This window comes from Rosa rugosa, chromosome 2 (assembly GCF_958449725.1).
Source record: "Rosa rugosa chromosome 2, drRosRugo1.1, whole genome shotgun sequence".
NCBI classification, from domain to species: domain Eukaryota; kingdom Viridiplantae; phylum Streptophyta; class Magnoliopsida; order Rosales; family Rosaceae; genus Rosa; species Rosa rugosa.
The window spans coordinates 9,943,598-9,970,132 of NC_084821.1; the positions used below are offsets into that span (position 1 = coordinate 9,943,598).

At 40.5% G+C, this 26,535-nt stretch overlaps 5 protein-coding genes across 12 annotated transcripts; 1 reads left to right on the forward strand and 4 right to left on the reverse strand.

The window, feature by feature from the left end:
* Window positions 1-1,244: 1,244 nt before the first annotated feature.
* LOC133733468 (LOB domain-containing protein 12) lies at window positions 1,245-4,164 on the reverse strand. 2 transcript variants are annotated; one of them, XM_062161093.1, is made up of 3 exons: window positions 2,380-4,164; window positions 1,847-2,031; window positions 1,245-1,690 (listed from the first exon to the last, which is right to left on the reverse strand). In XM_062161093.1, exons 2-3 carry the CDS (start codon window positions 2,000-2,002, stop codon window positions 1,319-1,321), a joined length of 528 nt encoding a protein of 175 aa, XP_062017077.1. In that variant the 5' UTR covers window positions 2,003-2,031; window positions 2,380-4,164; the 3' UTR covers window positions 1,245-1,318. The 2 variants fall into 2 exon arrangements, with proteins under 2 accessions (XP_062017077.1, XP_062017076.1); XM_062161092.1 differs by having other exon boundaries at window positions 1,847-2,008; window positions 2,380-4,163.
* Window positions 4,165-5,292: 1,128 nt separating this feature from the next.
* Window positions 5,293-7,951, reverse strand: LOC133733466 (protein DOUBLE-STRAND BREAK FORMATION). The gene is made up of 5 exons (XM_062161091.1): window positions 7,829-7,951; window positions 7,526-7,733; window positions 7,232-7,375; window positions 6,460-6,646; window positions 5,293-5,736 (listed from the first exon to the last, which is right to left on the reverse strand). Exons 1-5 carry the CDS (start codon window positions 7,864-7,866, stop codon window positions 5,564-5,566), a joined length of 750 nt encoding a protein of 249 aa, XP_062017075.1. The 5' UTR covers window positions 7,867-7,951; the 3' UTR covers window positions 5,293-5,563.
* Window positions 7,952-9,731: 1,780 nt separating this feature from the next.
* LOC133733465 (protein FLC EXPRESSOR) lies at window positions 9,732-11,631 on the forward strand. Of its 4 annotated transcripts, none has more exons than XM_062161087.1 (4): window positions 9,732-10,248; window positions 10,326-10,489; window positions 10,669-10,769; window positions 11,416-11,631. In XM_062161087.1, the coding sequence occupies exons 1-4, from the start codon at window positions 9,773-9,775 to the stop codon at window positions 11,506-11,508; spliced, it is 834 nt and encodes a 277-aa protein (XP_062017071.1). In that variant the 5' UTR covers window positions 9,732-9,772; the 3' UTR covers window positions 11,509-11,631. The 4 variants fall into 4 exon arrangements, with proteins under 4 accessions (XP_062017071.1, XP_062017072.1, XP_062017074.1 ...); XM_062161088.1 differs by having other exon boundaries at window positions 10,687-10,769; XM_062161090.1 differs by lacking the exon at window positions 11,416-11,631 and adding an exon at window positions 10,858-11,371 and having other exon boundaries at window positions 10,687-10,769.
* Window positions 11,632-12,137: 506 nt separating this feature from the next.
* LOC133733464 (transcription initiation factor TFIID subunit 15b) lies at window positions 12,138-15,606 on the reverse strand. Of its 4 annotated transcripts, XR_009857724.1 has the most exons (8): window positions 15,296-15,606; window positions 15,079-15,190; window positions 14,171-14,894; window positions 13,680-13,830; window positions 13,531-13,603; window positions 13,007-13,205; window positions 12,832-12,885; window positions 12,138-12,452 (listed from the first exon to the last, which is right to left on the reverse strand). XR_009857724.1 is itself a non-coding variant. In XM_062161086.1 (6 exons), the coding sequence occupies exons 1-6, from the start codon at window positions 15,543-15,545 to the stop codon at window positions 13,103-13,105; spliced, it is 1,380 nt and encodes a 459-aa protein (XP_062017070.1). In that variant the 5' UTR covers window positions 15,546-15,606; the 3' UTR covers window positions 12,584-13,102. The 4 variants fall into 4 exon arrangements, 2 of the variants coding, with proteins under 2 accessions (XP_062017070.1, XP_062017069.1); XR_009857723.1 differs by lacking the exon at window positions 12,138-12,452 and having other exon boundaries at window positions 12,584-12,885; XM_062161086.1 differs by lacking the exon at window positions 12,138-12,452 and having other exon boundaries at window positions 12,584-13,205; window positions 15,329-15,606.
* Window positions 15,607-16,093: 487 nt separating this feature from the next.
* LOC133732070 (glucan endo-1,3-beta-glucosidase 9) lies at window positions 16,094-18,861 on the reverse strand. Its single transcript, XM_062159529.1, has 2 exons — window positions 18,396-18,861; window positions 16,094-17,432 (listed from the first exon to the last, which is right to left on the reverse strand). Exons 1-2 carry the CDS (start codon window positions 18,728-18,730, stop codon window positions 16,319-16,321), a joined length of 1,449 nt encoding a protein of 482 aa, XP_062015513.1. The 5' UTR covers window positions 18,731-18,861; the 3' UTR covers window positions 16,094-16,318.
* Window positions 18,862-26,535: the final 7,674 nt, after the last annotated feature.

Sequence of the window (26,535 nt, forward strand, 5' to 3'; positions counted from 1 at the left end):
ATTTCGTTTTGGTTTGTAGCCCCTCATGTGAGACCCTAGCTAGCTAGCTAGGCATTCAAATTTTTAAAGGAAGCTTGATTAGCTAGCTGTAATATAAATTTGTAGGGGTGTTTGGCCTAAAGATTGATCGAGTTGAGTTGCCATGCACTCCTATTTTGAACGCGACTGAAGAATCTCACTTGTCAGCATTACAAGGCTCAGACAAGACTCCACCGATTATACGTTGAAAATTAGGAAAAAAAAAAACACATTCTAATTAGTTACACTAGAGTAATGTGAACATATATATGTAAACCTACTTAGCTAGTTCGGGGACATACACATTTGTCTCTACTATGAACTTTCATCTTGGTTCCCTCAAAAAAAAAAAAAACTTTCATCTTGGTGATATATTTTACAAGTACATATAATGAGTGTCATATATATCTCACTTCATAATGTCTTAAAGCTTCAAAGGCACAACGATGGTCTAATGTGATGACATACCATATGTAATGCAAAGGTTGGATTCTTGACTCGCTCTACCCCTAGCCTAGAGGTGACCTCATTCTTGACGTTGAGGGGAAGTACATATACTCTACTGACACAGTGAATAGTAATTTGTTACGAAATGAGGTAATAATATCTATCGCATATTAGTGCTTTTTTTTTTATAAGTCGGTTTTGTATAGAGAAATTCTGTTAGTAGGTATAACGTGTACAACATGTTCTCATATTCATTCTCTGATTGTGTTATTATCACAAATTATTACCCTAACAATGTTTTGGGGTGTGTGTGTTTGGTGGGGTGATAAGGCTTTGGTCTCATATATAAGAGGTCAAGAGTTCGAGCCCCATCAAGGGTGGGAATGGAGTGGTAAGGCTTTGGTCTCAGATTATTACCCTAAAAATTGTCACAGATTATCGTGATAGAGATATTTCATACAACTTCTTGTAGTTGGGTATTTTTCTTTTTCCTCTACGCATAGTATAACTCGCAGGAAAAATTTTATGGGTCCAATGCAAACGGGTAAACGAAAATGAAAGAAAAATTGAAATGAAAATACTAGTCAAAGAGGGACTACTTTAGAAGCTGACGTCTATAGTAAGAAAAGGGAAGCTTTGTAAACCCTACTTTACTCCATCTCCCACATGCAGGGGTTGACCCAGAATTCCAGATCATCATCCCCTTTCTCTTTTTCTCACACGCACAAAAATTGAAACACATGCCTTCTTCTTGCACATGCGGATCGCACACAGAGATGAAAAGAAACTAGTATTGAAATTAACGATGATGGATTGACAAAGCTCGATCGATTCGAAATCATAAGCAAAATGTTCAAGTCCATAGAGACTCTCTCTTAAGAGGGTCTTGGATTACATTGCTGGAAGAAGCAAAGCTGCTGAGGTACTGTGGAATGTTGTTGAAGTCGTGACTATTGGACAAGAGAAGGGATTTCTGATCGTGATCTTGATATTGGTGATGATCTAGCATCTGCGATGCGGGTAAGGTCGCTACAACTGGCTCTTGTTGCATCTGGATGCAGAGTATTTCAGCCTGAGCCACCGCGAGCTGCATTTGCAGATTCGAAACTTGATTCTGCAGGAAAGATATAGCACCAACACAGCCGTAAACCGGGTCTCTCACTCTTGCATTTGCTTCATACACCAAGCTGCTCACAGCATCTCCTCTCTGATGAAGCGGAAGCTCCTGTACATCGCAGAACAATTAGCACATAAAACCTAGCTAGTTTACACAACTTCAGTCTCACTAAACTGGTCACATGACTGTCATGTAACAATGCGAGAGAAAAGTTATATGCAACGGTTGTATGTTAGTTTTCGGAAATGACAGAGAAATAGAAACCTGCAACATTTTGCTGACATTGCTAGCACCAAAGACCTTGTGAACAATTGCAAACTTATGAGGGTCATCGGAAGGAAAGTAAGGGGCAAAGATGCAGTCCTTGGCGCAGCGGCGCCTCAACAACTTGCACGAAGCACATGGTGAAGTTCCTCCCATTTCACCCTAAGAACAACCCAAATTTCTCTCTTGAAGTAGAAGTATATGTGATAAACGAACAAATTTAGAGCTAGTGGAGAACTATAACAGAAGGAAACTAGTTTAGTGCATGTGTGTGTTGAAGGGGGAGGAGCTGAGATTGCATATTTATATTAGTCCAAGGGTGGTGGTCTAGGGTAGAATGGTTCCACATGCTTTACCAATAAAATAATGGTACTACGTTAATTAACAATTATAATCCAATTCATAGACTTAAAGCCTGGGAATCTGGATAATACCAAAAGAGACAAATTAAGTGTTTTCATATATGAAAGTTCCCGTTCTAGCCATAACTTCCTTGGATTAATGTGATTAGGAAGGGCAGTTCTGTCACTTACCTCTGCAGCATTGCAGAATAGATCCTTCTCTGGTTGACCACCGCCTAGGCGCGGTGAAGGGTATGAAACAGCAATAGGTTGGAAATGCCATGCAGTTGTGTGGATTTCACGTTCTAATTTGACCCTTCTATTTCCATTCTACTTCTTTTGCATTTTCATGTCTTGGTATGAGCAAAACGAGTAGGGAAAGAGAAGAAAAAAGAAAGTGATTATTGAAATTGCACACAAATGAATATTAAACCCTAGATAATGTGGAAGCCATTAATGGGAGAGAGAGAGAGAGGGTGATTAGGGTAAAGTAATGCACACAAATGAAAGTGATGTGAAACCCTAGCCCGGACCAAGACACCGAGAGAGATGGTCGACTCAACGTGAATGTTTGTTGGGCGGACATTCACATGGAGAAACATTACATTTGTGACATTAATCTCTCTCTCACTCTATCTCACACACCCCAACAACCAAATTTTAACTTTGATACATCTAGGAAGTGTATACTAATTATATATGGCCCTGTTTCTAATTTTCATGTGGTCCTATAATTAGTCTTGACCAACAACAATTCTTTGATATCAATTTCTTAAACCTTGGTTTTAAGGATCTCATATATGACATCTAAATTAAACATAAAATTTTTGACAAACATTATGATTTTACATGTATCATCTACAGCTTTTTGTATATAGATCTTAACCCTTAATTCAAGAGGATATCATGTATAACTTTGAATTAAACATATACATTTTGACCATTTACAAAAAAAAAAAAACAAAAAAAAACATATACATTTTGACAGACATTATGATTGTGTTGTATTATGTAAAGCTTCCAGTATACACATGCAGGTCCTTAATACTTTAATTTTTTCTCTTTACTCTTGTATAACTTGGTTTTTAATACTTCTACGTTCTCAATCATCTACCAGTCATACAAATCCACACATATATGGAAATCAAAGAAACAAGTCTATTGCTCTATAGATATAGCTATCCTAGCTGCAAAGACATGCATAGAAGAGACATTGCTGTGAGCCAAAAGCAATACTTTGATATTTTTGAGAAATTGTCTGTACCAGTTTATTATAATCACACCTACACATGCAGACAGTTAATCAACTATAAAATTTGAGAAGATAACAGAGGAACAGGTGAAATAAGGCAGAGAAGTGCTTGAATCAAAGGTTAGGAGTCACACCTCTGTTTTATGCTATCAAATTCAAATCTCAGTTCCTGAAATACTTAAACGAAAAAAGGAATAATAATTCATGCATGTACAACATTGCATGACTGCGAACCATCCAGTATTAACACGTCACAACCAGTACTGTAATATATTTCAATTAATTTTAAATATCCTGCATCACATGTATACATTATATTAATACAATTAAGCATATATGATAACACGACTCACACCAGGAAATTAATGTGACCCAATTAATGAGATCCGACATGAAGCAAAGGGTTAAGAATTTATTAAACAGGAAACCCGTTTCGAGAGAGATTGAAACTAAAACAATTAGGAAGTGTGGAACCCTAAGACCTATTCTCACTCTCTTGCATTTAATGTTCTCCACATGATTCCAAGCTTCTAATCTTTTGTTCCGAGGAAAACAGCACTCTTTCCTAGTTGTCATGGCATACGTATCTCTCTTTTATTCAACTACTGCAGAACTCTTGACTCATTTCATGCAAGTAAGTCGTTATTCTTTACAAGCCAATCACAAGTTTTAACACATATTTAACAACAAGAAATCAGTCATCAATACAAAAAAGACGGATGAAATTGTCATCTACTTGCAAAGAATAGCTGTTTACACACCAACATAAATAGATGGTTAGATTATATTAAATACACTCTTAGGTTATTAATAAAAATATTAATTATAAATATCAAAGATTGAGATCATCTTATAAGTGTTGGGTCATTTGTGCATAGAATAATTTCCAAAGTGAAGCATTTTTTTTCCTTGTCTTCGATTATAAACCAAGTCTGTGGTTTTAATTAGACTCTTAGACATGTAGTAAGGAAAATGGGGTCATAGAAGTTGAATTTGTTTTAGTGCATAACCTCAGAAAACGCGTGTTCCTATAAAGTTTCAGTTTTCAGTTTCAAGTTTCAAACCCCTAAGCTCTAGGAAGAAGAAAAACTTCTAAGCTCTAGACGGTGAGATCCATGTAAACTTTTTGTTTTTACTGCATATTATAACCAAATGAATAAAGTAGAGGAAAAACAGACATCTTTCACCAATTTTGAGAAAATATAAAACATGCAGCCTCCGATGCAAACATTGAATGCACTTGCTTGGTGATATGGAAGATTCGATTCTTGAGATATGGATCATATGTATGGTTTTCTTAATTTTTCGAATCCAAATTCTAAAATGGAGGATAATAATAGAAGCAATGTTTGACAATGAAAGCTTGAGAAGTGGGGAAGTTCAAATGGCTACTGACCTGAAATTTCAATTTGCATGAACAGAGTGGTGTTGGATTTCCAATGCCAGCCATGAAAAATTGAAAATATTGGGGGTAAACAAAAGCGGTGGTAAAAGCGGCAGGGCCACTCTAATAATTTGTTGCTGTATAGCTGTTAGCTGCTGCCTCTGCATATTTAAGATTCTAATCAAGTAATTAGTACCCAAAAGACCAGGCCCAGCATAAAATATACAAGCGCAGAAAAGATATAGACTAGAATATAAAAACAGAATAATCAAAAGAGAAACAGCTAAGTATGAGAGCACCTTCTTTTTGTCCTTGGGCCCTAAGAAGTGAGCAAGCTGAATGCCATCTGCCCTGTGCCTGCTGCAACTTCGTATACAACTTCCTTTTTATCGGTTATGTACAACTTCGTATCTATTTCCTTCATCGAGTAACTTGATAGTTGAGTTCATATAGAAGATCAAAAACACTCTTTATTTTTAATAGTACAACGAGCCACAGTTCCACCCAATAGTCCAAAATACAATATACAAATATCTTTTCTGTTATTGACTTATATGGCAGCCCAATCACTCTATAACAGTTTATCCAAACCCTGCTCTAAAGTACAGGACTTGGTACACAAACCAAATACAACTATAGTCTTCCTCTGCTGAGTATGGAACTTCAAGGTTCCTTTCTAAGATGAGCACAAGGGTGTTAGCAACGTCTATGATTTGACTACGCTACTAGCCATCAACCACTCAACTCCACCCCAATAAGCTTCTGCTTTCATTCAATTTTCGCTGATTCCGCTTTTTGATTCCATTTCTGAACAAAGTGCTCGCTACACATGTTGTCTTCTTGAGAACTGGAGAGCACACCATACTCTTCTGTTTTAGTCTCTTTTTCATGTAGTCTGCCGTTTGCGTTTGAACTGAAATCAGCAATAATTATACGTTAACATCAGCAATAATTATATGTTAACATAAATCCTTGTCGTCAAAGATGAATCACAAAGAGTAACCTAATAGGCAAACCACAAAGGAAAAGCACACCATGTGGATTGTTTAATATCAAGAATCACAAGTCAATATCCCGATCTTATTATTTGAACAATTATAGTATGATTGGTATTAGCAGTCGTGCAATCTAAATCATCGAGACATAAATTGCATCCTCTTAACTATACCGTATGTCAAGATAGGGAACTGAACTCGGTAAGGTTTCTTGGATGTGATGTAGTGCCATTTGATACGGAGTATTTTAGACCACACACTATATAATCAATGAATTGATTCTTAAGATGTCTTATCTTATGGTCGAGAATTGATTAAGCTATCTATTTACAGAGATTTCTGAACTGCAGCTTACACTACCTATCAATTCATTTATAGCCACTACTTTGTGGTGAAAACTTGAGGCTCTTTTCCCCTGAATACAAACCCTCTCCTTTTTGGACTGAAACATTAGCCCCGTATCATGATTAGATTAAATTGCGGTCAAGGCAGGCAATTCAGCATTATTAACCGGAACAACCACTTTAGATACTTGATATACTTATCAACTCCTTAGATTGACTCCAAGACTCTGTCATATATACCAAACATGATATAATTTAACAGAACTATTTGGATATTATCCAATTACCAAGACATACCTGAGTGGGAAGAAGCAGATGCCATGGCACATTCCTTGAGTTTCTTTATCTTTTGAATAACTTGTTCAGTTTCAAAGACTTCATCTGTTTTGGGGTCTTCAGTAGATATCCTCTCAATGCAAACTCCATCTGGTGTAGGCTGTTCAGCAGACTTCCCCTTAAGGGATAACAATGCATTTTCACAAGCCTGTAACAGCACAGGAAAAGCTTAGAAGCCAAGACACAGACCTGAAAGTCTTGTGATATTCTAATTACAAGATTGAAGACCAATGTTTCACATGGACAAAGTAACCAAACACGCACAGTTGCTACTTATTTGATATGAAAATGAACATTTCATAGTTAGAATATCTTCTCCGGCTCATCTAATAGACAATAAGGCTTCTTATATAGCAAAAATACCCTTGATTGTTTGTAACAGCTCATTCTAGACACCGGTGGAACAAGCAATAAACACAAATCATAACAAAGTTCAAATGAGGTTATGCTGAAGTAAAACATTATCAACAAGTTTAATTGCTCCAAATTCCTTCCTGAGTCATTCAAGATAATGAACCTGTATCTCCAACTACTACTATCTGGATCCAATCAAGCAATTGGTTATAGAAAACAACCAAGTGAGAGTGACCGATAGTGATGATGATCGATCATAGTCTAAGCGTACACATTTCGAAATAAAAAATAACTCTACTTTCTTTTCTGCTTCAGTTCAGCACAAATTTGAGGATACAAATAAGTTAGCAATGGACAGTGAGAGGATGATCATACAGACCTTTGCTGCAATTGAATAGAAACCATTGTCCAGTGACTGCTGAGCAAAGTTCAGCCATTCCAGATATGGCACCTCTAGCCATTGATGAGTTCTAGACTTGAGATCTCGCAAAAGCAAAGCCTCATATCTCAAAGCCAAGCAACTCTGCAAACACAAACCGATCCACAAGCATTACCTAATCAGATCTAAACAGTAAATTCGAAGAATTTAATCCGGTAAATTCAATTTTTGACCGCAACAGAAGAATAATAAACGGTGAAAACAACGAAATTGGGAGAATTTGATTGGACATACCTCAACATCGCCGACAAGCGCGAAAGTGCGAACGAGAAATTCGAGCATCAGAAGCTTCTCCTCGACGTTTTTCTCAGAAATTTCTTTCAGAACGGAGAGGGATTCAGACCTCATGAACTGCCTCAAGCCGGATCGGACTTCCACCGACGACTTCACTTCCTTGGAAACCAAAATTAATTCCAGAACGCGAAGAGTCTCATCGCCGAATCTGCAATAAGAGGCTTAAATTATACAGAGAGAGAGAGAGAGAGAGAGAGAGAGAGAGAGAGATGGCAGATTGGAGAAGATGGTGAAAGATCAGACCTTCTGTTCAAAACGAGTGAACGAAACGGCTCTGACATTTTGGCGGGAGATTAGAATGAGGGTTCACTTTTTCTGCTTTTTTTTTTGTGTTCTAGGGGTTATATATGGACCGCAATACCCCAAACTGGCGTTATTGATGGTAACTTGATTTGAAAACATTTGTTGCCATCGACTGAAAAAAAAAAAAAAAAATCAATTTTCACCCTAACACTATTGGTTTTTTTTTTTTAGATCAAAATGTAAAATGCATTAATTAAAGGCAACAAGCCCAGCATAATACACACAGCCCAAAAGGGCCAAATACACTAAGCCCAAAAGGTCAAACAGCATAAGCCTAAAACATGAACAAGATCCCACAGAGGGGAGACAAAGCCCAGCCCAAAAACTGCAATCTTCATCTTCCTCAGCTAGATCAGAGAACCACCGACGGAGGGGGGTGGAGGTATTTCGCCGACGCCTATTAATGGGTTTCCGAATGCCAGATCCATTTCTTTTTCCCCGGTCCGAAGAGGTTTGGGTTCCTGCGAAGGAGATCCCAGCCTCACGCCTGTCACGGGGCTTGAACCATGTGATTGCTTGTGACAACTGCCGAACAGATCGGTAAACTAGACAACCACCCAAGGAAAGGAAGGGAGGAGCAAGCAAACGGTTATCCACGAGGAAGCTTCGACGGTGGAGGAGGACGGTGGGGTGGTGGAGGGTAGTGGGATGGAGGAGGGTCTCAGATCTGGTGATTAGTATGAGAGAAAGCAAGGTTTGGATTGGGTGAACTGAAACTAAACACAGCTGGGACATGAGCCCGGACAGGGAAACCACCCTCCCTCACAAAGCCTTCAATCTAGATCTCGCCAGAGCGGATCTAGATCTAAGCTTAGAGGGAGGGGGGGACGAATGGCTTCTGAGATGGGGTTTCTGCTTTCTAGAGAGAGGCGAGACCTTCTCTCTCTAAAACTCTTTTAATTTCAATTCTTGAAATTATAATAAAGGGGTGCGTGACCTAACACTATTGGTTTGGTATAAGTGGAGTTTGATTGGTATTAGAATCGGGTTAGGAACCGTAAAAATCAGACATCACTGTAGAAGTCGATTTGTGGTAAAATTTGTCTTTTTTTTGTTTATAAATAAACTCGAAGGCAAAGAATGAAAAACCTAAATCACAACTAATTGACTTTTTTTTTTTTTTTGACTTTGTCAAGGGGAACCCAAAGGATTCCTAGGCCCAAGATAAACCCCTTCGGCGCATGTGAAATGCTCCAACTGTGCATTGCAGCACAGTGCCTAGCCACTTTGACAGCTTCGGGGTTCGAACCTAGGTTGGAGAGTACACCCAACTAGACAAGAACCACTAGACCACTTGCAGTGGTTAACTAATTTTGCCTTAAATAAGCCTAATAGTAGAATTATTAAGAGACAGTTTGTATCTCAACCACATGTATTTAATATAAAAGCAGAAATTATAGCAAATTAAAACTGTGTATTTATTTTTAGCCGTCAGATTCACTTATCCCTCAGAGCTTTCTAAAAACTGTCTATTAAGTGAGTATGCCTTAGCCTAATATATCAATTTCCATGAGAGGAATGGCATCAGCACAAAAGAGTTAAAGAATCTACCGCCAGGCTCATAATCATGATTAATGTTTTGCTAATAAATCAACCAATAAATTACACGATCTGTCTTTTTTGTTCTCTAATGCACACCAACTTTAGAGTTGTTCGAGTGTGTGGTCTCTACTAGCCTTAATGTATTGTGCCGTCTCATGTGACAGAATTTTGTTTTGCAACTAACTTTCTGGTCATTGGGGTAAAACAAAAAAAAAAAATTAGTTGGTTTAAGGCCCAATTTTTTAGCTCACTCTCACCGAAATCCAGAAATAAGCAAAAAAAAAAACCGAACTGGTCTGTTACAGTCGTCGCCGTCGTCGCGCCAAAGTAGTGAGATCAGTTATGGCCGGAAGAGAGCCTCGGCATCTCCACCGCCTTCCCCAAATCGTCAACACGACGGCCCTCGAGGACCGCGTCGATCTCCAGCAACGCGAGATCCAGTCCCTCCTCGGGGACAATCAACGCCTCGCGGCCACCCACGTGGCGCTCAAGCAGGACCTAACCGCCGCACAGAGCGACCTCCGCAACCTGAAGGCCGTCGCCGGCCAAATCAAATCCGAGAGGAACGCCGAAGTCCGCGAGGTATACGACAGGTCGTTGAAGCTGGACGACGAGCTCCGCGACCTGGACGCCATGAACGCCGAGTTGACTCTGGTCCGGAACGACATCGAGGACTTGAGCACGTCGCGGATGGAGCTCGCGACCGAGTTGAAGACGATCCAAGGAGAGATTGAGAGGGCTCGGTCCGACGAGTCGAAGCAAATCGAAGCCATTAGAGACGAAATTGAGACTTTGAAGCTGGAGATTGAGAAAGGAAGGTAAAAAATCGAATCTGTGAGAGAATTATGAAATTGCTGAGATTTTGATATGAAAATTTGAATCTTTTGACATGTAGGACTGCGGTTGAGATTGAGAAGAAAACACGAGCTAGTAACCTTGAGCATCGTCAAGCTATGGAGAATTATATGGCTAAGTTGGCTCTCGAAATCGAAAAGCTTCATGGGGAGTTGGCAAATGCAGAGAAGAGAGCAAGGGCTGCAGTAGCAGCAGCAAATCCAGGTGATTGTTCCCCTTCAACTTGAGTGTTCTTTCCATTGAGCTGTCATTGTTTTTGATGCTCGTTGTAGAGAGAATGTATTTGATATAGTATTTGAATTCCATCATCTGTGAAATAGTAAAATTCACGTGGGGATAATGTAGATGTCTTGTTGCAGCATTGGGATAGAGTTTATGATAAGCTTGTTGTTTGGTTGCAGGTTCTGGGTACCCTATGGCTTATGGCAATGCCGAAATGCTATACGGAGGAAATGCATACCCTGATCCCTATGCCATGCATCAGGTATGTGTATGACCTTCGCGTCTTGATGTTTTCCTTAAACCATTCTTATTGCAATGCCTGTTACGGCTCATTAAGGTTGAAATCTTAGGAAAATCTGAGACTATAACCAGAATGCACCGATCTCTGTAATTGTGGGTATTAGTAGAAAGTACATATGATAACATGGAGGTTGGGGTGAAAAGTTGTCCTGCATGATTGTTTTCACCAGATGGATAGCGAGTCACAATGATATGTTTCCAATGTGATTAATCAACTGTCAGGAAACACAAGTGTCTCGTTTGATCATGATGACTAGGATCATTTGTATCTTAAGATCTCCATAGACTAGCAAGAATGAACTGCTTTGAGGTGAAGCATGGTCATCTAAAGATAAAAAACAGAGATGGAAGCTGTTAAATCTTGAAGGTTAAAAGATAACAAGGAAAACTTTGGCTCTCTTACTTGGAAACATTGCCCAAAATTACTGTAAGGTGCTATACAAAAAACATTTTCACTTGCAGTTGCATTTTCACATATACCTGTAATGTGCAATTTAGATAATCCACTGTACTTAAAAATATCCTGCCATGTAATCTAATATTATTAAAGTATCATATCCATTTTTCTGTTCCTCAACCTTGAAGCAATATATTCATCTGTACTTCAGGGTCAGGGCAGTGCTGATGGTACCCCCCAATACGGTTCCGCGCAAATGCCACATAATTCCTATGATATTCAACAAACACATGTACATAGATAATAGTTCGATCAGGTACTTAGAAGACCAGAAACCAGACCACAGTCTTCGTATTTCTTCGAAATGTAATTATTCAACATTTTCAAAAAGTTTTTGCTGATGATACAAGAGTTGAGTTTTTGCCCAGGCACTTGTTTTGTTTCCCTTTTAGCTTTATATGTTTATGTTTCTCATCCTACTTTTCCTGAGTTCTGATTGAAGTGAGTAAAGTGACCGTGACCAAACACACAAGACCTTCAACCAATGTGAGGACTTAGATTTGGTGGCCTTTGATCGTGGCGTTATAAACTCAAGTCTATTCTTACTGGTTTTTTAGTTGAAACTTGACGAAGGCACTCGGGGAGTCGGGGGTGTAGTTGATTGAGAATATTAGTTAGCAACCACTTAGCGCAGAAATGGATGTAAATTGACCCATACTTTTTCTTGGTTTTAGATTGCCAACTGAAAGGACTATATGATTTTAAATGATTTGTTCATATGAAATAATCACCACATTATAAAGTGTCCATATACTGATTTGGTCCCAAACCTTCTTTTCACAAAAAAAATCAAGGATTCAGGTGGTGGGGGATCAATAGTCCATGTCCTTTGAACAAATGAGAGAAAAATATAGACAAAGAACAGAGAAGACGTGCCCCAAACAAAGAATTAAGCTCGATTCAAGTTTGTTTCAAATATACATTCAAATGACCATAAAAAATGAAAGCCGGCTTTAACGTTTTTTCTGTGAAGCCGAACCTAACCTTAAAGAACATGTCTTCTTCATAGTCATAAAGCCAAAGTCTCAAACAAGCAATACTTGTAGACCAGCAATGTTGATAGCCATGCAGAGATCCTTTATCATCCAAAATAAGACTGACGAACGTCTACTGCTGGGGAGCGGATCCACAATACCATCCATTTATGTGCATTAACCAGAATCTACAACTTTATTCCCCATAATTACCCTATAAGCCGATGTTCTATCATATTCCATGCACGATGGATAGCAATATAAGCAACTCTTTAACCAAAACCAACAAAGAGTTGCCAACCCAAAAGTATACCACCTAAAATCAAAAACTGAAAAACACAGGAATTCTAACTTCAAATCCATAATTTCAAACATGTCGGAGTCTTTTTATTCAGAGGTACATCACAACTAATAACAATGATGCATTACAACAAAATATCCGTGCATAAACATCATAATCATGATCATGCATTTCATGCGTGCATCTGAGCAATATATATGAAATGATCAGATGCAATCAAACATCCAGCGCACAGAGGCTGGATAATCTCCAAAAAAGTGTGAAATAATAGTTATGAAAGAGCAGCACTCACCTGAAAAATAGACCTACCTTAGCAGCAAGCAATTTGGAGATTATCCACTTGTCTCTAAAAAAAACATTCACACAACTTAATCAATCCAAAGCGCCTATAATTTAAACCCTTCCAGGTATGGGTAGGTAAATTAAAGGAGGACAGAGGTATTGCCCAGGGTTATTGAACAACCTACCTCTTAGTCTCCAGTTTAAGATCCCTCCAAAACGAATACAAAAATCCTCAGACAACAATTCTCATTACATAAAATGTGCTTGATCTGAAAATTCTCTCAATATGGACGTGAACGGTTTCCACCATGCTGATGTCTATCAGGTCCACCATCTCGATAATTGTCCCTGCGCCCACCGCCCCCATAACCACCTCTACCACCACTGTTATCAAAAACAAATTAGTCAGTACACAGTTAAGAACATAAAAGAATTGTCTACAACAATTTGAAACGGACTTGTCCCACAGGAAATAAGCTATAACAATGACATCACTCCCAAAAATAAAAAGCACGGTGACTAAGCAAACCGCAAGAAAATAATCAGAAAGCACAATGCAATAAAAAGAAGCAAAATAAAAAATATCACCAGGGAAAATACAAAAGTGCTGACTAATTCCCCTACTGCGACCGGACCAGTTGAAAGAAAAAAGCAAACAAAGATTACGCAGTTCATTTGAACTTCATAAATACAGTTGATAGGTAGATACCCATTATCGTAAGCCCTAGGTGCCGACCTCTCTGCCATCGCAACACTGATCTTATAGCCCCTTATGTCATGACCTGTGAGCACAGCACATAGTGAGTATACAGAAACTATATAAGCATCACTCGATGCACAATGTGAACAGGACATTACCGTTGTAAAAACTGCCAGCTGAATGTGCAGCATTTGGATCTTCATAGGCTAAACATGCATCACCTTTGTTCTTTCCCGACTCATCTGTGTAAATTTTGATGTTATATGGCCACTGATCCTTGTACCCACGTTTCTGCTTGATTCTCCCAACCTAGAAAAATAACTTTGCATGAGCTAACCAATTAAAGCGTAACCAACTTTTTGAAGAAAGAAGAAGATTTCACTAGTCACTACACTCAAGTCCTTCACACAAATGTCAAATAGTAAAGTTTGTGACAAATTTATCATCCACTAATTGAAAGTAATAACTAGAGCTGTACTTATGATACTGAAACAAAATAAAATGATCAAACCGAATTCAAAAGCTGAAGCCGGAAGGAGGTAATATAATTAAAAATCAAGGACATATACCACATAGGTAACAAAAAAATCTAAATTCAAAACTTTAAATCTGTAGGGTTCCTAAAGTTCGGAAGAAGATATGGATTTACTTGTCCAATGCCTCCAAAAAGAGCTTGCAGTTCATCGACCGTGACATCTGGTGGCAGATTTGATATGTAGATTCTAGCATTGTCACAAGTATCATCACAGTTCTCATCGCATTGCTTCACCTTAGCAGGGGCCTCTGTAGGAGCACTTCCATAACCACCTCGACCACCACCACCATATCCGCCATCATATTTAGCAGCAGGGCCACCTCGGCCGCCACTCCTTGCATCACCCGGACCATCACCACCATAACCACCTGCAGGACCACCATAGGATGGGGGATATGAAGCAGGCCCACCAGTATAGCTTGTAGGAGGAGGGACTGCATCTGTTCCATAATTAGCATTGTACGATGGTGGGTAACTGCCACCTGCACCATAAGATGGAGGAGCAGCTGCAGGAGCCTGACCGTACCCACCATCATCTCTTCCTTGGTTACCACCATAAGAACCACCTCTACTCCCACCTCCTCCACCTCTACTATCAAAACCACTCCCTCTGCCTCCATCGTAATTGCTACCTTTACCTCCTTCATAGTTGCCACTTCGACCCCCATCATAATTACCACCTCTGCCACCACGGTTATCACCATATCCCCCACCACTTCCACCTCTATTATAACCACCTCCACCACCACGGTCTCCCCCACCGCCACCAGCACCCGCAGGAGAGGGCGTACCACACTTGTTACACTCAGTTCTTCTCGCAAAGTTCACATTCCCACAGCTATAGGCAAGTATTACCAATTTCAATATCATAAATTCAGATGCAAGAGTAAATGCCAATTAAAATCTAAAGCCTTGTACATTACAACTACAACGCACTCAAATTAAGCAAGCAGAGACGGATAAAAAAGCCGAAAATAAATGGATCAGAAGACCAGATAAAGATATATAGAGAAAGGACTTACCCTGGATTAGGGCAAGGCCAATCACCATCCCTTCCACTGCCACCACGGCCACCTCTGCCGCCGCCGCCACCACCTCCGCGGCCACCTCCACGGTCGCCTTGATATCCTCCACCTAAAACAAATCCAAACAGCTCAATTAAATTAAATCAAATCAATAAAAAAAACTACAAAAAGAAAACCCTAATAGGACCTAAGAAATCGAATTCCTCATACATACCTCGACCGCCACCGCCACCATAACCTCCTCCACCTCGACCACCACGGCCTCCACCACCGTAACCACCGCTATCGCCGCCTTTACCTCCATATCCACCACCGCCTCCTCCGTAGCCTCCACCGCCACCGCCTCCTCCATAACCTCCGGAACCGCCTCCATACCCTCCGGAGCCACCGTAGCCACCACCACCGCTAGATCCATACGGCGGAGCGGCACCACCGCCGCCCTCCTGACCATACATCCCAGCCATGATCTAGGTTTTCAGAGAACGAGAGAAACAGAGCGATTAGGGTAACACGACTCAGAATGAGATATATCCGCGTAAGAACTTTGAGATTTATATAGTGAAGTCGTGATGAGATTTTGTCTTGCCGACTTTGACTAGAATTACACGTGTTCATTTATTTTTGGGCTTCCTACTTTGGGCCTCCGACCCATTGATGTTTATGCATTTTTTTTAGAAATGTTTATGCATTTAGTGTTCAATTGTTCATGTATATTTATGTTTATTTCTTTGGAACGGAAAAATGTATGAATCAAGAATAAGTTTTTGAAAATATAGAGATAACATTACTCACTCCCACCATATATTCTAATTCCTTAATAGTTAAATTCCAATTTCATTTGTGTTCAATAAACACGTAAAAAATTTACGAATCGCAATCATTCTATGTTAACGTGCCATAAATTCAAGAATTGTGTTTTCTTAAACACTTAGAAAGTCACAAGCATTAAAGTTCAAAAGTAAGAAAGCAAAGATTTTTTTTTTTTTTTTTCCGAATCCAAATAACTTTTCAGGGGTGCAAGACCCTTTACAAAAGTTGTGGAAGAGCCTCAAAGTCATTTCTTAATTCCCCACATCCTACTTTTGTACAAAAAATTTCATAGAACAAGAACTTCAACAAATAATTAAACCTCTTACAAAGTTACATCAACAAACACTTACAACAACACAGATCATTACAGCATCAAAAAATTTCCTTGGACACCTATTTTCTACAAAATTTTCCTCGGAATGTATATCTAGGTAAATCGTGGTAAAAGTAATAAAATGGCTGTCACTAGCAAGGTAATCCACTGGGAAACAGAGGCCGGATGAAGAGTATCTGAAAGGGAAGTGTTCAGTTGAACCAAAAACCTGCAGTTATCCACTGATGGATTAACAGTTGTGATCAAACCAAGGCCACCAAAGTCGCAGCTGTCTGCACTCTGATTACGCAGCTGATAGTAGCTATTAAACGCATACGAGATATTCCCAGGCCAACTGATGTTGGAACAAGATCCACCAGGAGACAGTGCACTACAATCAGCAAGGGAACATGCATTTAATGCACTCGCCGTTGCGTTAGATAAGTCCCTGTTATTGTTCACCACACACCACTTGGAAGGAAGGTACTCAACATTCTGTGCATTCACAAGGCTGTTTGAACCTTGGGTAAAATCAAAACGGTACTTGGCTTGACCATCAAAAGTGAAAACGCCCCAATGTCTCTCAAAATTTCCAGTGCTTATGCTTCTTTGATCTTCATCTAAGAGGCTAAAAATGTATGTTTCAACTGGAGGATCTCGAGGTCTAAGTGGGGTCCCCAATTTGCTACGAAGGCGGTTCATCAGGCCTGTCATGAAGGTCTCTGCAGCATATGAAGTAGCATTTGGTCCTCCATCTGTAGGCCAACCAATCTGTGACACAACAATTTCAATCTTAGGAAACCCTACTGTTGACAATGCATTAACCAAGATGTCATAGTTCAAGTCAAAGCTGTTTTTGTACATTCTGCGACTGTCGTTATGAGCTTTGGTGTATATTTTGAAGAGAGTAAAGTCAAGGGAAATGTTCTTATTCTGTTGGAAAGCTAGGAACGGGGAAATGGTTGCAAAAAATGGTGAGTTGTGCTTGCTGAGAAACATCAGCAGTTGAATCATGGTCCTGTTGACATCGGCTCGGAAATGTCCTTTTGAAGGAAGGCTAGTCTCTGACAAATAGGAATCAAAACTGCAGGGAACCACTACTTTAACCTTGCTGTCCAAGTTGGCTTGGGTCAAAGCTGTTTGGATATTGATTGCTGCTCCAAGCACAAAGGGGTGAAATTGCTCACCATAACTCTGGAGAAATGGTTCATCTCCCACAGCAACATACCTGGAATCATTCGAGTTAGCCACCAATAAATACAAAAGGAAACAGCAATCTCATGGACGAGCAACGTCCCTTGTATCTGGATCAAATTAACTTAACAAGTAGTATGTGGTTACTTTATGAGCCTGTTGAGTAGGCGACCTATGAAACTCCTGCTACAAACATTGATTTTCTAACTCTTCTTGCATTGCTAACTAGCCCTAGAAAGGACTCAGACTCAGCATCTACCATATTGTGACGACCTTCCTTCTTCTGTAAACAACAGACGAATCCTAATGCAAAGAAGCCAGTTTTTTCTTGTACAACTACTTCCTTGCACTATGACACAAAGGAGAGTATCTTGTTTCTCATTTCTTATAAAGTATGCCGCTTTCTAGGACGAAAATACAAAACATTTGTTTACTTCCAAGAAATGAAGCAACCATGAAAGTAAAGAGTTCAATTTTTGAGCCACCAGCCAGCGTCAAAACACCAATACCAGCACCTAGCATTTTCATGCTTCGATCACAAAAAAAAACTCTAAAATCAACTCCAAATGCCCTATGCAAGTTCATATGACACCAAAGACAACCCATGACACAATGCTCTAAGCATCTACTCTGAAAAGCATCAAGAAAACTACAATGTTCTAAGCATCACCGTCTCCAGTTAGTCATGTATTTTTGCATTTTACAGTTAACTAGGAGCCATGCAACTTCGAGAAATAAATCGAATTCTCTAACATCCTATATTTCCTAATAACTGCAGCACAAACCCACCCCGTCACTTCAATCTAAGCAAGTAAAGGCAGCAACAAGATTGATCCTTTCGAATAATGACACTCGGTATCAGTTCAACAATCACAGTGACACATACATAAATGCACTGAATCTTATTAGTAAGAATCAATCCCATTCCACCCAATCTAAATGCATCATCCAATCAAACACAAACCCATTAAAGAAACTTTATGAAAAGCGATCATACTCGATTTTGACGCGGCTGTCACCACTAGAAACATAGCGAGTGACATTGTCATGGACCCAACTCTGTGCAGCCTTCTTGGACGAGTTCAAGCTTCTAAGCAACCCATTAGGAATCCCAACAGTGACGCCCAGATTGGACCCAGAAAGCGCTTCAAGAACAAGTGGGTCTGCGTCCAACAGCTTCACTCTGGTAATGTTGTTTGATTTCAAGAGCTCGACGACCTTGGCCGGCGGCAATGGGTGGGAGGCCGTCGTGCCCCAATTCACGCCAACGGCTAGGGACCTGTAAGCCATTGTGGCCAAGAGGAAAATGAGTAGGGAGAGATTCGGTGGCATTGTTTTGGGTTTTGGAGAATGGGGGTTAGAGCAGTAGAGCAGCAAAGGAATAAATAATAAATGAGGGAGAATTTTGGTGAAGGGTTTTCGGAGTTTTGCTGTTTGTTGTTTGTTCAAATTATTATGGGGGAGCCAGGAGGTTGAACCGTTGAAGCGACCAGTAGGCTGCGAGCAGCTAACTCGGCTTCCAATGTCTTCACTGTTTCGGGTCGGGTCATAATTTGTTTTCCACGGCTACACGGCCCAACTCATTTTTTGTTTTTTTTTTTTGTTTTTGGTTTAATAAAGGGGTTTCAAGTTGGAAAGCACCAAAATTGGACAAAGTTATCCCACTTACCCCAGCAAGAGATTTTTATTCTCACTTACCCTATTTGAAGTAAAATGACATTTTTGCCCTCAGCCTAATTGGAAAAAGACATCGATGCCATGCTCCTCTATCTCTCCGGCACGAGCAACACACACACACACACACACACACTCTCTCTCTCTCTCTCTCTCTCTCTCTCTCTCTCTCTCTCTCTCTCTCTCTCTCTCTCTCTCTCTCTCTCTCTCTCTCTCCTCACCCTCACCAACGAGGACAACCATATAAACAAGCCTTCGAATCCCTCCCCAACTGGTCCTCCAACGACTTCGACCTCTACATGTCCTCCGATCCTGATTTCCCGTCGGCCCAGTTCGTCACCGTCCACGAAGAAGACGATGAAGACTTTGACTGCGAAGACGACATCTTTTCCCAGTACCATTCCACAATCCATGCCTAGCGGAACCGCGACGACGTCGTTTCGGAGCCCAATTCCATTTCCAACACCGACGACTTGTCGTCGGACCTCGAGAACCAGGTCAATTTCGTTATGGATCGGTTCCAACAGCGCGTCGAGCAGTCTCAGGTAATGGCCCATTCCGTTTTGGTCTCCGGCGACTCCGATTTTGGGGTTGTGGAGGGGAATTGTGACATGGAGGTTCTGGGCTCGAGCTCCCGGAGGACGTCAGCGACATCATCCACGATCTTTGCCTCGCCAGAAGACTACTTCCGGTCCTGGGTCTGCAGTCGGAAAGATGGGAGAAGATGACATGGGTGCCCAGATCATTTTCTGGGTGCCCAAATTAGTTTTTTTTTTTTTTTTTTTTTTTTTTTTAAGTAACAGGACAGTGAAAGAAAAAAATGTTTTGAATGTCTATTAGGGGGCAATAGACGTTTATTGGAGGGCAATAGACGTTTTGAATTGATGTAATCTCCTTTTTTTTTTTTTTTTTTTTTCTATAATCAAAGTTTTATTTGTCTAAATTTAGGGAGATTAACTCTCATTCTAGCGATTGAAAGTCCTATTGGAGGGCAATAAACGTCTATTGGGGGCCAATACATGACTGATAGTCATCTATTGAGGGGCAATAGAGGTCTATTGTCCCTCTATTGGGGGGCAATACATGGCTGATAGTCATCTATTGGAGGGCAATACATGGTTGATAGTCGTCTATTGGGGGGCAATAGACCTCTATTGTCCCTCTATTAGGGGGCAATAGATGTCTATTGGGGGCAAAAAAACTTTCCGGTGAGATTTTCAGCAAATTTCGGTGGGCGGTAGCCGGTGACCGGAATCCGGCGTCCGGACTCCGGCGAAGTCTCCCATGGTTTCTCTCTCTTCCATTTTCTCTCTCTCTCTCTAAGTAACAAAGGGGTGAGGGTAAAATGGTATTAAAAAAAAATTAAAAAACAAAAAAAAAATCTTAATGGGGTATTAGGGAATACCTCCTTAGAGTGTTTTGGGTAAGAGGGAATTTAAAAAACTTAATGGGGTAAGTGGGAAAAAAATCTCTAAAAATGGTGTAACTGGACAAAACCCCTTCTTAATAATAATAATTTTGTCGAATCACGGGAGGAGGGGAAGACGTAATACCTAAACCTTGAGTGTTAATAAAAACATTACAGTTATCCTCGTAGCCTCGTAGGTCTATCTCTGCTTAAAAGTTAGAAATAAGAGTTTAAAATTTCTTTGAATGTTTTGTAATTTAAGTGATATTTTGTCAACATTTTATTAAACTTTAATGCTCTCAAAATTTTCATCGTGAAATTTTGAACCTTGCCTACACGGGGAGTTAAAACTTAAAGCTTTAAAAGACAAAACAAGAGAAAAAATATCGAAGAATAGAGGAAAACCCTAAAAGTGAAATCCTCCTCGTCCGGCTGCGCCTCAATGCCTACGGTGGCCTCTAGCCTTGACGGCGTGTGACAAGTGTGGCCGGACGAGACTCGTGTATAGGGGCGGCTCAATGTTTGAGCGGTGGGTTCAAAGACAGTGGAAGAAACCAGGAAGAGGTTGGTGGAATGAAGGTTTGGGGATCATAATCATATCGGATCCGATCTGGGTTGGGGAATGGTGAGCGGCGTTCCAGGTGGTGGTGCTCCGCATTTTGGCATCGATTGGTGGAAGCTATCCTGGGCGAAAAGTGACGATGTTTATGGCGGCTTGACACTCGTGCAGCAATGAAGGGGACTGCGAACGTGGATCTGGTGTTGGAGCCTCCCAAACCAAGTTCTATCCTAGTCCTTGGGCTTCAAAGTTCTAGGCGTTAGTCATCGTCAGTTGGCGGTGAGGTGGGGGTGGTGTGAGGGAGACGCAGGGCTAGCTGCACCAGGTTCGGAGGGTCGCAGGCAGGTGGGATCCTCTTGGTTGGGTTGATTGGTAGTCTTGGGCCACATCTTTGGGCCATTGTTGGGCTACCTCTAATTTTTAGTTTTGTGTTTTATTTTATTTATGTTTAGGTTTCTTTTTATTTTTAGTTTTGTTTACAATAAGTCTCTATCAAGTAATTATAGGGAGAGTCGGGCTGAATGCATGTGTGTGCACTCAAAGTGCCTTGTCTTTCTTGGAAATGAGGCGATTCATTATCAAAGGGATGCTACCTCCTAGTGATAGGATGAAACAAAGTGTCGACAGAGGTTGTACGTTCTGGTCAGCAACATTGTGGGAAAACAGGTTTAATTGTTTTATGGCTTTGTATGAGCTTTATCTTTCCGGTATGTTACTGTTGTGAAGCAAGTGGAGTTGTCCAGCTGTCTGGTATGTCAACCCTTACTAGTTGGTGCATGTGTGAATACATAGGATTAGTGGAGGCTCCTGTTATTATTCGAGATGTTCTCTCGTTACTAATTGTTTGGGGTTTATGCTTTACGTCCCCCCTTTCTTCCAATTGTATTCAACAGTTTCATTAATGAATACTTAAGGACAGCTGCACCAAGCCTTTATTTCAAAAAAAAAAAAAAAAAAAGACAAAACTAAACCACTATAAACTTTAAATTAATGCATTTATCGACAAATAGAATGTGACATCTAGAAACATGAGCGAACCTTGGATACAGAAGGGCGACTATGGCCCTCTGGAGAAGACGGCTGCCGGAACTTGCAGCGGTGGTGGTGTTGCTCAGAGCTGTTTCCTGGGCTTGGAGCTGGGCCTGGGTTTCTGGGTCTGATTCTGAGCTTGGGCTAGCTAGGCCTAGTTCATGGACTGTCAAGGAAGGTGCCTTGCCACCCTCATTTGTTACTTAGTGACTTAGGCAGGCCCGACCCAAGAGTAGACCTACTTGGGCATGTTTAGGGCTACATATGGTCTTCAAGTGCCAATCTAATCGAATCATTACTTTTTCGAGAGTTGGTAATTATCTTAGATGTAATTGGTGTATTTCAAGAGGGCTTATGGATAAAGAGGTGCTCCTATTTGTTGGCTAGGAAGTGGCTTTCTGTTGGTACCACAATTGTGTGATTGGCTAATGGGAGGCTAGTGAATGATTTTGCCCTAGAAGACGTGGAGTTTCTTTGTTTATAAGTTTGCTAATTTTAGCGAGCTTATCATTGACTTGTAATGAGTTTGCTCAACTTAGATTAGGATTTCCAGATTTTCTTGCAAGTTATCTTTTTATAAGTGCAGCTAGACTCTAGCCATTGGCAGAATGCCGGCTATTAATTATAATGATATCAATTTCTATTCAAAAAAAAAAAAAATGAGCGAACATACAATTTCAGTTTCTAACCAAATAGCTTTACAAGTTGAATTAGAGTATGAAAAAGGTGAGCAACATCTCACTACCTTTATAATTAGTTGACGGCAACTGAAATAGAATCAAGGATTAAATTCAGTTTAGTCCCTCGAACTTTAGGGCTAAAATCACTTTGGTCCCTGACTTTTTTTTTTAATCACGATGGTCCCTGTACTATTCCAAATTACATCACCCTAATCCAAAATTTGACTTTGACTCGAAACATGACGTCATACGCTGAGTTGGCCCTAACATGGGGCCCCTCTTTCCAGAAATTGGCCCTCAATTTGGACAAAATGTTCAAACTACCCTCCTTTCCTCTCTCCTATCCTAAATCCCACGACCCTCTCTCTAACCCCAAAAATCCATATCTCTTTGCAGCTCTACTCAACCGCCACCATGGGCGCAACCACACCCGCTCAACTGCCACCATGAGCGCAACCCAATCCTCCTCTCTTACCTCACTTCCTGCTCTCAATCCTCTCCTCCAAATCAAAACCAGTCTCCCACTACACTCAGCTCTGTTCTCCCTCATCTTCCAATCTCCCCAAACTGACTCTCTCTGTACTGTCCAGAGGCATTCCCACCACCACTCAAACCATCAAAACCAGATTTCACTTCATCTTCGCCACCTAAAATCAAAATCGCAAAAAGCATCCAATCCAACCCGACCCTGTGATAAAACCCAGATGAGCCAGCTTCAAATCACTAATATCTGAAAGCAAAATCCAGCAACAGAAACCAGAAATCCACACCAAAAAAAAAAAAAAAAAACCCAGAAATTCACATCAAATCCGACGACCCTGTGATTGAAATTTCTGCAATTCTTCAAAACATAATCAGATCGACGACCAATTGCTCCTCACGATATCCTTCTTCCCGACTGCCTTGAAAGTCGTAACGGTGGACCGCCGCAACAGCAACCTCTGCAGGAGTTGGAAGATCTTCGATGATCCAACAAAGTCAACAGCGGAGGCTGTGGGAGAGAGCGGAAGTCAATCACTGGAGAAGAAGACGATGACGGTGCAGATGAAGAGGCAGAGGCGGAGAGTGGAGGCCGGGTTTGACTCGTCGGAGACGAGGGAGCATGGTAGTTGTGGAGGTAAGCGCTGTGGTGCTTAAGAGACCAACGGTGGAGGAGAGAGAATTCTAGATTTACTTTCTCTCTCCTCGAACTCTCTCTCATACAGAAACTTAGCAAGTTACTTCGCAATCTCTTCTCTTCCGATCATTCTCCTGCTTCCTGGTACATCTTCTGGGCGTCGTCGATGCTGTGCCCACCTACTTGAAGACAAGACCGGAATCAGTCCACCATTTCTTTCTATCTTCTGGACTTAGTCTCTATTTCTTTTCGAAGGGGTAGAGAGAAGAGAGGATGGTCAAAGCGGCGGTGGTGATGGCTTAAGGTCTGGAATTGCAGACAAAAAGAAAAAAAGGGTTTGCAATTGGGGATGGTGGGTAAATGTCTATTTTACCCTTATTGGAGGGCCAATTTCTGGAAAGTGGGGCCCCATGTCGGGGCCAACTCAGCGTATGACGTCATGTTTCGAGTCAAAGTCAAATTTTGGATTAGGGTGATGTAATTTGGAAGTACAGGGACCATCGTGATTAAAAAAAAAGTCAGGGACCAAAGTGATTTTAGCCCTAAAGTTCGAGGGACTAAACTGAATTTAATCATAGAATCAAACTTCCTCATTAATATGTAGTCTTCCTCCACACAAGCTCTGCATGTGCTCTCTCTCTCTCTCTCTCTTTTTCTCTCTCTCTCTCGTCCTGGTCAAGGCCATCGGAGCAGGGGCAGTACTTGCCGGAGGCTCCGATGATTTCCACCTGAAATTGACGCGTACGATTCCCAGATCTGTGTCAAATACTGCAAGCCGCTGCTCCAAGTCGCTGCGTGCATCGATTCCATAAATTGATTTTTGCAGCCATTGCACAAGACCTTCATCATCAAGAAGAAGCTGGGGAAGAAGATAAGGCAGAACAGGCCCATCCCTCACTAGATCCGCATAAGGATCCTCTACTTTCTACTCATAGTTTTTACAGCTTCTTAATTTTCATCCTCTTATTGGTAGCTCCTTTTTGGTGGTTAGTGTAGGAGATTTCCCTTTCCGAAGGGAGATCGAATCATGCGAAGCTTTGGTTGAAATATGAACTCGGATGAATAATGCAAAGCTTTGGTTGGTATCTGGGTATGTTGAAAGCTTTGGGTTGGTGACTTTTGATTAAAAAAAGCCATGTTCTCACCTTTTAAATTCATTGAAAGCTTTTATTGGCTCTCTGGACATGTTGAAAAGTCAAAATCTTATCCAACAAAGGACATACAAGAAAAGAAGTGAAATTGAACTGTCATGGCCAGCATGACCTTTTTTTCTCTTTCTTTTTTTGTGATACTATTTTTTTTACTGTGGGATTGTGGAATAATAGTCTTTTTGCACTCTTTTTTCTCCGACAAATTTTGATTGAGCTTTGTACTGAGTAGATCAATATATAGGTGAATAGATAATGTTGTTTAGATGTGCAAACATGCTGCCAAAATATTGAATTCTAAATTTAAAGGTGTTTATTGGAGGGTAATAAATGTTTTGAATTGATGTAATCTCCTCGTTTTTTTTCCTTAATCAAAGTTTTATTTGTCTAATTTCAGAGAGATTAGTTCTCATTCCGGCTACCGAAAGGTATATTGGGGTGCAATACAGGTCTATTGGAGGACAATACAGGTCTATTGGGGGTACAATAAACCTCTTCGGCCCTGTATGAGATCTCCGACAACCTCTTTGGGGACTTCCGGCGAGGTTTCATAAACCTCTATTACCCCCTAATAAAGGTCTATTGGGGGGCTCTTTGGGGACTTCCGGCTATTGCCCCCCCCCCCCCCCCCAAATAAAGGTCTATTGGGGGACAATAAAGGTTTATAGCCCCTCAATAGAGATTTATTGGGGGGCAATAAACTTTTACGGCGACCTATGAGATCTCCGACGACCTTTTTGGGGACATCCGGCGAGGTTTTTAAGAGAAGTCTGGTAGGTGACGACCAGTGACCGGATTCCGGCGGTCGGTTACGGGACTCCTGCGAAGTCTCCTATGGTTTCTCTCTCTTCCATTCTCTCTCTCTCTCTCTCTCTCTATATAACAAAGGGATGAGGGTAAAATAGTCTCAAAAAAAAAAAACATAATTGGGTATTAGGGAAGACTTTATTAGAGTTTTCATGGGTAAGGGGGAATTAAAATAACTTAATAGGGTAAGTAGGAAAAAAATCTCTAGAATTAAGGTAAATGGACAAAAACTTTTTTTTTTTTATGAGAAAATATAAAAGAAAAGATAATGGAAAAAAAATGGTTATTACATAGAGAAGATAGTGGGAGAGAAAAATGAGATGTGAGATCTTTTAAAAAATACTAGTCTTGCCTAGGGGTGGGTTCGGGTCAAATCGGGTCGGTTTTGTGCCTAAACCGAAAACCGAACCGAACTTGGACTTCGGTTCGGTTCGATTCGGTTTTGTGTTTTTCAAAAGTTGAAACCGAAAACCCAACTGACCGGTTCGGTTCGGTCTAGTTCGGTTTTTTTTTTTTTTTTTTTTGTAAAACAGATTTTTACCACTTTTAATTCTACCTCTTCGGTATTTTAAGTCGGGAAGTTTTTTGTTTCTTCGAACCTATACATTCAATAGGGAATAATCTATACTCCATAGTCCATATCCATATTCCATAGTTCACAATTCAAACTTCAAAGCTTCAAAATAATAAATTTAGTCCAAAATTTATAAAGTCC

Excerpts from the sequence above, each read along its gene's own strand:
- LOC133733468 (XM_062161093.1), bottom strand. The coding sequence starts at position 2,002 with ATGGGAGGAACTTCACCATGTGCTTCGTGCAAGTTGTTGAGGCGCCGC. Across the intron at positions 1,691-1,846 it reads ATGTCAGCAAAATGTTGCAG|GAGCTTCCGCTTCATCAGAG; the intron begins GTTTCTATTTCT and ends TGCGATGTACAG.
- LOC133733466 (XM_062161091.1), bottom strand. The coding sequence starts at position 7,866 with ATGTCAGAGCCGTTTCGTTCACTCGTTTTGAACAGAAG. Across the intron at positions 6,647-7,231 it reads TCTATTCAATTGCAGCAAAG|GCTTGTGAAAATGCATTGTT; the intron begins GTCTGTATGATC and ends GTGCTGTTACAG. Across the intron at positions 5,737-6,459 it reads ATCTGCTTCTTCCCACTCAG|TTCAAACGCAAACGGCAGAC; the intron begins GTATGTCTTGGT and ends TGCTGATTTCAG.
- LOC133733465 (XM_062161087.1), top strand. The coding sequence starts at position 9,773 with ATGGCCGGAAGAGAGCCTCGGCATCTCCACCGCCTTCCCCAAATCGTC. Across the intron at positions 10,490-10,668 it reads AGTAGCAGCAGCAAATCCAG|CTTGTTGTTTGGTTGCAGGT; the intron begins GTGATTGTTCCC and ends GTTTATGATAAG. Across the intron at positions 10,770-11,415 it reads ATCCCTATGCCATGCATCAG|GGTCAGGGCAGTGCTGATGG; the intron begins GTATGTGTATGA and ends TCTGTACTTCAG.
- LOC133733464 (XM_062161085.1), bottom strand. The coding sequence starts at position 15,545 with ATGGCTGGGATGTATGGTCAGGAGGGCGGCGGTGGTGCCGCTCCGCCG. Across the intron at positions 14,895-15,078 it reads TGGCCTTGCCCTAATCCAGG|CTGTGGGAATGTGAACTTTG; the intron begins GTAAGTCCTTTC and ends ACTTGCCTATAG. Across the intron at positions 13,206-13,530 it reads CCTAGGGCTTACGATAATGG|TGGTGGTAGAGGTGGTTATG; the intron begins GTATCTACCTAT and ends TTTTGATAACAG.
- LOC133732070 (XM_062159529.1), bottom strand. The coding sequence starts at position 18,730 with ATGCCACCGAATCTCTCCCTACTCATTTTCCTCTTGGCCACAATGGCT. Across the intron at positions 17,433-18,395 it reads GACAGCCGCGTCAAAATCGA|GTATGTTGCTGTGGGAGATG; the intron begins GTATGATCGCTT and ends GAATGATTCCAG.